Here is a 12,043-nt window from a genome sequence, read left to right as displayed (position 1 = left end):
AGCTGACCAATACAAACAGATGGTTAAAAATATATAAAAATATATTTGAATTCGTCTATTCATGTGCTCATATATTTGCTATATAAAATTGCTATTATGCCATTGTCATTTGTTTTTATACGTGTTTTTATATTTGATTGAAGAGATTGTTTGCTGTGTGACTAAATTTTCTCTTAAACACTAACAGTCATATTATGTTGCAGTGTGCATGTAGCCACTGAGTGTCAGAGATTTATTAAAAATATATTTCTGAAAGATCATGTGATGCTGAAGACCTTCAAAGGAAAAAATCACATGTTAAAATAGAATAAATAAATTGTAATGCTATTTTACAGTAAAACTGTGTTACTGTTATTTTGATCAAATGAATGCAGCCTAAGTAAGCATATATGTGTGTGTGTGTGTGTGTGTGTGTTTATATATATAAAATCCCCCCCACAATTTGACGTCGTACAAATCCCAAACTTTTAAACAGTAGTATATAAGTCATGACATTATGATTGAGAAATGTTGAACTTCTGTTGTAGGACATTTGTTCCGTTGGAATCTCCGCCGAACCGGAACTCCACTCAGTGGGAGAAGGTGCAGTATCTGTTCAAGGAGCTGGGCAGCAGCCGTAAGTACCATAAAGACCTCTTTAAGTGGAATTGCAGCTCATTTTTACTGACACTTGCAAAGAAAACGGCAAAAAGAGTTTTGACTTCCAGGGCCACAACAACAAAACGACAGGTGTTTTTTTAGAAAGCGACGGATGCTGCCAAGCCACGAGCAGAGGTGATGTGTGGGTTTGGCAGCCCTGACATTTAGCCTCGTCAATGTCAACAGACCTCATTGTGCTACCTAAATTTGCTGTCTTGAAAAAAAAAAAGAAAAGACCTGGCTGCTTTTGACATGTCAATAAGATCTTCCTTCAAGTATTTAGAATATGGTCATGCAGAATATGTGCTTTATTACACTAATAAACAGCTAATATGTTAATAATAGATATGATAATAAGCAACTAGTTAGTTAAAAAAAATACTTAAGCGTATTTTTAAATAAATCTTAAAGCTACAGTCCGTAACTTTTGTCGCTCTAACAGTAACTAAACAAGTCTTGTGGAAGAATGTTGTAGCCGGTGCTACTTCTCTCTGTTTATGTTTATGACAAATCACACAGGTACAGGCTACTCAGCACAGCGGTACCTACCTGAACCAGTCTGAAGTAGTCTGAATAAAAACACTTATTATAGGTGTAGAGTAATGATTCAGGACAAGTCAAAAACACGGTTTGGAAAATGGATTTGTGGTGAACTTGCTTATTATATAAATTTTGTTAATTTTGAATACCAGAAATTTATGGACTGCAACTTTGATGTGTTTTTTCAGTTAATTGCCAATAAAACATTTCTTATTTTCATTAACTTAAAATATTAAAATAACTAAAACTGAATTAAAACTAAAAATTAAGAAAAAACAATATATGTACAAATTACAAGAATGACAAAAACTTTAACTGAAATAAAAAATAAAACTGAATATATATATATATATATATATATAATAAACCAAAGTCCACTAAAATATAAAAAAACCTTAGATGTTAACACGGCTGAGGACAAAGGATCATCCCTTTTCTATTTTTTTCCCCTCTCTAGCTCTCTATATTTAAGGGAGTCTGTGTAAAGGAAGCTGTCTGAGTATTTTTGTGTCAGTGTTCTCCAGAGCCTTTCTTATCACATTCTGAAGGCTCATTTGAAGGTCACAGACAAGTCACATGCCTTTTTTACTTCCAGTACAAGTAATTTTTTGTCCCATGGTTTGTTATGCTCTGAGAAAGCAAGTGTGATTTGCCAATACCACGGTGTTCCTTCAGAGAACTTCCCTTGTTAGGTTGGGTCATGACACTTGCGTCACTCTCCCTTGAAGACCATCAAGTTGGCAGGAATGGAGCCACTAAAGAATCCAACCTAATCCAATAATAGCCTGGAGTAGGTCTGTGGCTATTTGAGACAGTGCCTGATTCCTGTGAGGGGGTCTTAGAGCTGTCATTGCCCCTTCCCAGCAGCCCTGGCCTAATGAATGGAAATCGAGCAAAAAGTCTAGGTGGAAAGAACATCAGAAAAAGGGCTCTTTTGAAACTGGCTTGTTTGTCAAAATCTGCAGCAGACCTTGAGGTTGACGGTTGTGGTACCCTGCTCCTCATCTCCACTCCACGTGTTAAATTAGTAACCAGACCCGTGTGCCATGTGAGCAGGGTTATCATGTCTCTGAGAAGCCTCGGCTGCTGAAGGAGCACCTTGATCCATGCGGCAAGGCAGGCTGATGATTTCCACCCGGTGTCATCCCGAAGCCATGGTTGTCCATTACCAATTCCACAGATATGCATCGGTTCAGTTGCCGGTTCCCCCATGTGAAACAGACATCAAATGTAAACTGAATGCAATACCCCATTCCCCATTAGCGGGTAAGACTGAGGCGAGAGGGCGAGGGAGCGTGCAGAAGGGTAGACAGCTGGAGATCTGATCTTATCACAGACATAGGCTCCAAAAAATCTCTACCTGATTATGCAGCGGAGGCCTGGACCCAGAATCCCCTCAGACAGCTCTTGTTCTCTGATTTACTTTCCCGCTGAGCTGAATGTGTTTCAGTAAGTGTCACATTTCAAATTGGAGTTAGAGTGACGTAGTGTGACGAGAAGGCATCAGGCATCAGCTACGCTGAATCTAATTTGGATTTGATGACATCATTGTGCATTCATAGCTCTAGTCTGTAATGAGCCAGAATAGTGAAGAAAAAATGTTTGTATCATAAGGTGGTTGCAAGGGGTTAGATCTGTTTTAGGTGTGTGGAAAATGACAGCTTTTTAGTAGATCTAAAAATTAATATCCATTTTTAATACTGTAAATTTAAAACTGTAAATTCCTGAATTCACTGGTAGCATTTAAATGATTTATTTTTAGTTTTTAAATGTTTCTTTTTCCATCACTAAAATGTAGAGAATTTAAATATTGACTGTTTATTCGTTATTGGATATAACATGAATATAACAATTATTTTGCAGTCATATTTACTTATTTGACCATAAAGTAATCTTTAAAAACATGTTTATATAATTGTTACATATAATCTTTAGCAAATCTCAAAATGAATATCCATTTTTCATATTGTACATGTACATCATTACGTTGTGATGCCTGAATTCACTTGTAGCATTTATATTAATTAGTTTAATTTATAGTGTTTTTTCTTACTAATTTATACTAAATTGTATATAATTTAAATATTTATATTTTATTCTTTATTGGCTATAACATGAATGTAATTATTTAACATTTAGATTACCTTTGTATTGATCTAACGTTTATTTTACACTACATTATTATTTAAAAACACTAGTAATTTAATAATATTGTTAAACACATAATCTTTAGCGAATCTCAAAATGATTAGCGATTTTCATTCTGTACATGTAACGCTGTGATGGCTAAATTCACTTACATCCTTTAATGATTGATTTTAGATTTCTTTTATTCTTTATTGGCTACGACGTGAATCTAATTATTTTACATTTGGATTACCAGTCATATTACATTTATTTGCTGTTAAGTTAATCCTTAAAAACAATACTAATTTAATCCAATTGTTAAATATATCTTTAGTCAATCTCATATACACATACAGTGGGGATCGAAAGTTTGGGCACCCCTTGCAGAATCTGTGAAAATATGAGTAATTTTCAAAAAATAAGAGAGATCATACTAAATGCATGTTATTTTTTATTTAGTACTGTCCTGAGTAAGATATTGTACATAAAAGATATTAACATTTAGTCCACAAGACAAAAAAATTGCTGAAATTATTAAAATAACCCCACTCAAAAGTTTGGGAACCCTTGGTTCTTAATACTGTGTTCTGTTACCTGATGATCCTCGGCTGTCTTTCTGTTTTGTGATGGTTGTGCATGAGTCCCTTGTTTGTTCTGAACAGTTAAACTGAGCAGCGTTCTTCAGAAAAATCTTTAAGGTCCTGCAGATTCTTCAGTTTTCCAGCATCTTTGCATATTTGAACCCTTTCCAGCAGTGACTGTATGATTTTGAGATACATCTTTTCAGACTGAGGACATTTGAGGGACTCAAACACAACTATTTAAAAAGATTCAAACATTCACTGATGCTCCAGAAGGAAACAAGATGCATTAAGAGCTGGGGGGTGAAAACTTTTGAACACGATGAAGATGGCCAAATTTGTCTTATTTTGTTGAAATATAATTTTTTTTAAATTTAGTTCTGCCCTTCGTAAGCAACAGAAGATACTTGTATGTTTCCCGGTACACAAATTAAGTACAATTTACCTTGATCTTCAAATTCCAAAAGTTTTCACCCCCCAGCTCTTAATGCATCTTGTTTCCTTCTGGAGCATCAGTGAATGTTTGAATCTTTTTAAATAGTTGTGTTTGAGTCCCTCAAATGTCCTCAGTGTGATAAGATGCATCTCAAAATCATAAATTCAGTGCTGGAAAGGGTTCAAATATGCAAAGATGCTGGAAAACTGAAGAATCTGCCGGACCTTAAAGATTTTTCTGAAGAACGCTGCTCAGTTTAACTGTTCAGAACAAACAAGGGACTCATGCACAACCATCACAAAACAGAAAGACAGTTGTGGATCATCGGGTAACAGAACACAGTATTAAGAACCAAGGGTTCCCAATAACTGGGGTTATTTTAATAATTTCAGCATTTATTTTGTCTTGTGGACTAAAGGTTAATATCTTTTATGTACAATATCTTACTCAGGACAGTACTAAATAAAAAATAACATGCATTTAGTATGATCTCTCTTTTTTTTGAAAATTACTCATATTTTCACAGATTCTGCAAGGGGTGCCCAAACTTTCGATCCCCACTGTATATATATATATATATATATATATATATATATATATATTGTATATTATAATTTGATACCTTGTAGCATTTAAAATATAATTGTTTTATTTCTTATTTATTTTGATTTTTAATATTGTCTGTTTATTTTTTAATGGCTAATAAAACATGAATATAAATAATTTCAATATTAGTTAGAATTGTCATATTAGTGCCTTGCTTTTTTACTGTCTGTGCATTAAATAAGGCATATGTCTATGCTCATAGGTTTTTTTTTTTTTTTTTTGAACACCATAAATAAGATTAAGATAAATTGAAATAGTTGAGAACCTCTCCTGCACCACTTTTGTTTGATAATATTTCTGTCTGTAATTGTTGGGGAGCAGTGCGTTTTCTCTTTTCCTGTAATCCAGAATCCAGTGAGTGAGTTGGCTTAAGCAAGCTGCTTTCCATCTCCATGAGGTTATCATAGCAAGCTCATGTTGTGAATACCACAGCTAAGAGCTCTTTAATAAACACTTCTCAGTGGCAGCGGTCTCCTCGGCGTACATAAGCCCGGGGTGCTCCGTGCATGTCGAGATAAGGGCCTCCACTCTCTCCGAGTGCCGAGGAATCAGCCGCTAGAGCAGCTGTGGAGCCGCCTCAGATAATCAACAATATATTCTCTGTCCAATCCCTCAGTTAGTCTTCCGGGGAAGCAACGGAAAACGCAGGTCCCCCTGCATTGTGAGGAGTTCATAAACAGAGCGGCTTTCCGTAGCAAACACGAACGCTATTGTCTCCGGCATAGCTCCTTCACCACTTAACAAAAGCTGGGACATCACAAAGGGAAACACCTATTCAGATGCAAATGCTCATTTCAGCCATCAGACATCAAAGCTCCTCTTCTTTTTATATTCTTCCGTTTGCTACATTAGGAAGCAGGAGTGTAATCATCTTCATTTCTTCTCGTTGGCTTTTGTGTCTCGGGGCTTTTTGTGTATGGAACGTGGTGGGTGGCGCAGCAAACACTTCTCAGAATTCATGTGGTTCGACTGAATGGAAAGAAGTCATTTTGTGAGTGATGTAAAGCAGTTCCTGAGGAAAATAAACAGAGAACAGTAGGTTGCATTTCATTGAGGTGGGCTGCAGGCAGAAGGGGGCTTTCTGGGCTCAGGGCTGCCAGGATGCTGTGTTTTGCTCCGCTGGGCCATAACTCAGAACCAGAGGAAAGGGGAATCGTGCGAGTTTGTGTGTGTTCAACTCTCTCGCTCCCTATGACAGGTGGGATCCTAACAGGGAGTGCGGTGGCGGTCACTTCCCATAAATCTGCCTCAGCTGGCCTCAGATCTGACAGCTGGCATCATGCCCTCTACTCTTTTCACTCATTTTCCCCCTTTTCCCCTCTCTCTCAGTTCCATGTGCCATCTTGTATCGTGAGGACTAGGGATTCACAAAATGTCAGATGTACTTCACCAAGTCTGTACTAAAAAACAAACCAACAGCAATTTCTTTTGAATGTGAGCAGTCAAGCTATTCACAGCAAAAATGCAGGGTTTGTGCCTGTTAAATTATGGAAGAGCAGAAAGATGGTACTGTCTGTTTTTTTTTTCTTCATAGATTTTACAGTTAGACTTGTAGGCTAGTTTTTGCGCAGTAAACAACACTCAGCATTTTTATTTTACTGCAAACATTATATATATTCAGTATATATTCATGAAACAAAAAGAGTTTGAGTAACAACAGTTATTCATAATACATTATTTCAAGTAGTTGTATTAATATATATATATATATATATATATATATATATATATATATATATATATATATATATATATATATATATAGTAATGAAACAAACTTTTTTACTTTGAAATTATATATATATTTTTAAATGTAATTATTTGTATTTTTTATGTGTTTATTTATTATTTTTTATTACTGATTATTTGATAAATGTGAAAATTAAAGCTTTATTAAAATTTGCTTAATCTATTAAAAATATAAAAGTACTTTTGTATACTTGTGCATTCTTTTGTTTAAATATTTATTTGTATATTATATTCATAATTTTTTATATCAACAACAACAGTATTTATTGTTTACATTTTTAATTGCTTGTATTTCTCATCATTTTTTATTATTATTATTACAGATTATTTTACTTGAACAGTTCTTTACAAATGTGAAGAGCAATGCTTAAATGTGACTTAATATACTTAGTTAATACTTTTAAAGCACTTTTATACTCCATAATGTTTAATGTATCCATATATTAATAATTATTATTAATCATCATCAACAATAAATATAGAAAATAAAAAAATATTATAAATCTAACCATCTAATCTAATACAATATAGTAAAAATATCAAACCTTTTAATTCAATATTAAAAGTTTTTAAATAAAGCAAAATGTTTAGTAGCATGTTAGCTTTTGCTGTGGCATCAAGAATTGTGAAATTTTACTGGTATTGATATTGACTATTAAAGGTCCTATGACATGAAAATTTCACTTTCTGAGGTTTTTTAAGATTAATATGAGTTCCCCTAGCCTGTGTATGCTCCCCAAGTTTCTAGAAATTTGAATCGGTGTAAATTGAGATTTTTCTATCTTTCTCTGCCTTTGAGAAAATGGAAGCTCAAACGGGCTGATCTTGAATCTCCTCGTTGTGACGTTGTAACGAGAATTGTTACCTCCCCTTTCTCTGCTTTGCCCGCCCAAATATTTACATATAATACAGACTCTGTCTACTCAATGCTCATCACTGCAGCCTTTCATGTGATGAGAAAAGATCTAAAAAATAATTATATAATCAACACTTCCATGATTCGTTAATCTCGACAGCTGTAATAGTAAAATATATATATATATATATATATATATATATATATATATATATATATATATATATATATATATATATATATTTGAGAGGGGTTTCACATGTAATATGCATTTCGAATTAAAGATGTCAGCCAATCACAACAGTTGTGGTTTACTCGGAGTCTCACAGCAGACACGCCTCTTCAAACAGAGCATTCAAGCCAGAGGGCTAATATCAGGATATAAAAATGCTTTTTATTTCTAAATTTTAAATGTAAAAATCATACTAACAATATAAATACACCTAAAGAAACATTACAAAGCATTTAAAGAAAGGGAAATAATCCATGTCATGGGACCTTTAAATAAAGCTTTCCTGAACGTCCTTTATACAGTATTTTCAACATGTCATTGTGACTATTAGAATTTAGAGGGCAAAAACTTTGCTGACCTTTCAGTAACTATGTCAGAGTAAGAGGAGGTTGAGAGAAATGATAGTAAGAGAGGAAAGAAGATGAGGTGCATTGAGAAATTTCCCAGGGGTGCAGGAACTCTGAATATATATATATATATATATATATATATATATATATATATATATATATATATATATATATTATATATATATAAATATATCTGGCGCATGACCAAAACTTAACAGAGCTATGCTTTTGGCCCATGTCATAAATAAATTTCCCCTCTGTCTTGCAGATGGCCTGGCTGCCCTGTCGTTCTCCATCAGCTCGCTCACCTTGATTGGCATGCTGGCAGTGATCACATACACGGTGAGTGGCCAACAGAGAATTGATAATGGTTGGTGGTTACTTGTGCCCCATCGATTTGCATGCGTTTACGAGGGGTTGTGCGAAGAGACTGCTCAGCACTGTCACGGGGAGGCAATTTTAGACATAATATGCACATTTCTGTCCACAATTTAAGTATGCTTGTCTGTCCTTTTATATACCGCTAGTGCCATTTGCCATTGGTTGAAAGATACAGATTGTCCCGCCCTAAACTCATGCCATTGGTTGAACCAGTGTCAGGCTGGTTTGGAAGTTAAAACAGTTGTTGTAATGACAACAACTAAGGTGATTTTTACATTTATAGATGTGTAAGAGAATCATTTTCCTGAAGTGGTTGTTGACCTAGCTTTGACTGTAGAATCCCGATAGGTCATCTTCATGCGTAGGTTTCTCATATTCCACAAAGGCCGCTGTATGGAAACAGTCTTTGATTGTAGTCATCCTGAATGATGAAACGGCCCCTCAATGTTAGAAATGTTTTGTGATTCTTGCGTTTTGGCCTGCAATCGCTCAAAATGACACTCTGTCATTTCTCACCGATGTGTGCCCGAGACGTCAGTGTGATGTATATGGCCTGTTATCTCTCTCCTATTTATATATCTGAGCCTGAAGGCCATTAATAAACGCCTGTATTCTGATTCCTTCAGCATACTGTAGCTGTTCTATTCGGATAAGATAAATTGATTGTACTGTAACACTTGTTAATGTTATCCATTTTTCAACATCATGAGGAACCAGGCTATGAGAATCTCCGCTTTGTCAGGGATTGAAGAGAATGAGGTGGAATACGTTCACTGTGGCACACTGTTTGAAACAAAATATATAAATATATACTTTATATTTTACATAAAGGAGCATATTCAATAGCATAATAATTTTTGCAGTGATAAAGAAATTGTTATCCAAATTGTGAACTGGTGCTTATGTGTATAATAACATGCTTAATATTTTGTAATACCTCTTTTTAGGATCCTTTGAGGTATTAAATGTTGGAAAAAATAGCATTTATTCAAAATAGAAATTTAACTGTCAACACTGCGTAAAAAAAGGGATTATTATTTTTTTGAAAAGTAATTATTTTATTTAGCAAGCATGTATTACATTCATAAAAATATAATAGTAATCACTAGTATTCTTACTAAATCTTTTTAATTTGAATAAATGGTCTTCTTTATATATATATATATATATATATATATATATATATATATATATATATTTAAATTAGTGCTGTCAATCGATAAATCGCAATTAATCACATCCTAAATAAACTTAATATGTCTAATAAAAATAATATGTCTGTGTGCTGTGTATATTTATTATATATATATAAATACACACACATGCATGTCAAATATCTGAAAAATGTTATATTTATATATTAAATATATTTATTATAAATATAGACGTAAATACATGTAAATATTTTCAAAATATATACTGTAGTTGTGTGTATATATACATAATAAATATAAACAAAACACACGCATATATTATGCAAATAAAAAACTTACTGTTGATGTGATTAATCGTGATACTGTTTTATTGTATTTTTATCAAATAAATGTAGCTTTGATGAGCATAAGAGACTTCTTTAAAAAACATAAAAATCTTACTGATCCCAATCTTTTAAAATCACATATATTTAGATCTAAATTTAATAATTTCATATTTAAGAACAATAGTATTTACACACCATATTTGCCAATTTAATTTTGGATATTTTGAAATTTCAGTAAGAATCCCACTGAATTGCTGCTGCTTTTAGGTCTAAGTCACTAATAAGTCACTGCTTAAATTGTGCTTTTCACGTAATTGTAATCGTACATAACGGAGACTTTTGAAGCTATTGAATACTAGCCTGTATTAAAGGTTAGACAATTTTCAAAATGCTTTGAGGATGGTAATGTTCTCCTTTCTGACCTCCTGTTGTCAGAAGCCCAGAAAGCTGCTTATGGAGAAAGAAAGACTCCTAGTGCGCTGTTGTTTTTAATCTTCTCCGCTGTGGTATAGAGACTCAAAACCAATCAAAGATACCTTGTCAAAACCCAAGTTTCTCTCACTTGGGCTGTTCCTATTGCACTTTCTCTTTCCTGTTGTTGCTTTTCCCAGCCCTCCTCCCTTTCTACACTAAAGAACTCGAATCACCCATCCTCCCTAATCCAAGTTTCTAAAGCGATGGGTGATTTATCATACCAGCCTATGTGTTATTATTATGCATGATTAACCTAATGGAATCTAAGTGATGGGCACCGTATGCAGCCGCAGTATTGTCCAGGGTGGGCAGGTTAATTTATCACTGCACTTTGAGCCAAGGTGGCCAGTTGCTCTTAATTCAAACCACTGGCTGAGATGTAAACCTGTAATGACAACACCACGGCCGGCTGAGTTTCAACTAAACACTAAAGCATGCATTTCAAACCTTCAACACTTGCTGTTTTTGGCCAGCATCACACTTTGCTGAGCTACTGGGAAATTAATATTCAACCTAAGCACATACAAACAGGAGCCTCGGCTTGTTAATAAGCCTCAGAAGTGCCATATGGTCAGGGCGGGCGATGGTAACTTACCTATCCAATGCTTGGATGGCCAGCTCTTAAAAACAATCATGCTGGGAGTTTTAATCGTGCTTTTTAAGTGAAACAGCATGCAGTTGCAAAAGTTTGGTTATTTCAGGCTGTTTGGGGATGAATTGCTTATTCGGGAAAATGCAGAAGAGCTCCTTCTAGGTAAATGTTGTTTGTTCTTTGAACTGAAGAAAGTGGTTTTGCACTTGAAACGCCTTTTTTACTTCCTGCACGATGGCTCGTATATTGCTTTAATCCTCAGAAGAGAGAATTCAAGCATTTGCACACGTCTTTTAAACTTTCCACCGACAGGATTTAAATGACAGTCACTGTTGTGTACAGTATGTGTCAGTTCTTGCCGCTTCATTCTAAACTTTTCCCATTAGTGATCACCAATCACCTTGAACTCACCTTCACCTCATCCGTGTTTATCGTCTGAAAGGGCTCTCCATTTTTTGACACCTTTATGTACTCGTAGACCCTCCTTTGTCCAAGATGCTGTTTCAAGAAGCCTTTATCACCCTTAGGGCCATATTTTAACGATCTGAAACGCAAGTGTCAAAGCGCGAAGCGCAAGTAAGTTTGTGGGCGGGTCTCGGCGCTGTTGCTATTTTCCCGGCGGGATAAATGGCTCTTGCGCCCGGCGCAAAATCTAAAATGGGTTGGTCTGAAGTAGCTTCATTATTCATAGGTGTGGTTTGGGCGTAACGTGAAATAAACCAATCAGAGCGTCATCCAACATTCCCTTTAAAAGCAGGTGCGCAAGTTCCATGATGGATTGCTATTATTATGGCGTATTTACCAGGCGCACGCCAGGAGCGGTTCACAGCCGAGGAGACTGTTGTTCTTGTAAGAGCAGTGAAAGACAGAGAAGTTGTGTTGTATGGGGATGGGAGAAACCCACCCAAAATAGCGTCGGTTAAACAGGCGTGGGAGGAAATAGCGAATTGTTTCATCAATTTTTTTTCCTGGTTCTTGATGGACAAACCAATTTGTCAGA

The 12,043-nt window shown here is 35.0% G+C and overlaps 1 protein-coding gene across 1 annotated transcript in view; it reads left to right on the top strand.

The window, feature by feature from the left end:
* The window catches only part of LOC113071109 (probable lysosomal cobalamin transporter), a 62,151-nt gene that overhangs the window by 31,574 nt on the left and 18,534 nt on the right, over positions 1–12,043 (top strand). The window contains exons 6-7 of the mRNA XM_026244472.1: positions 528–616; positions 8,385–8,458. Of these exons, the coding sequence (XP_026100257.1) occupies positions 528–616; positions 8,385–8,458 (163 nt within the window). The remainder of the gene's footprint in view (positions 1–527; positions 617–8,384; positions 8,459–12,043) is intronic.

This window comes from Carassius auratus, unplaced genomic scaffold, assembly GCF_003368295.1.
Source record: "Carassius auratus strain Wakin unplaced genomic scaffold, ASM336829v1 scaf_tig00005957, whole genome shotgun sequence".
Lineage (NCBI taxonomy): Eukaryota > Metazoa > Chordata > Actinopteri > Cypriniformes > Cyprinidae > Carassius > Carassius auratus.
This window is presented reverse-complemented; position numbering and strand designations above follow the sequence as displayed.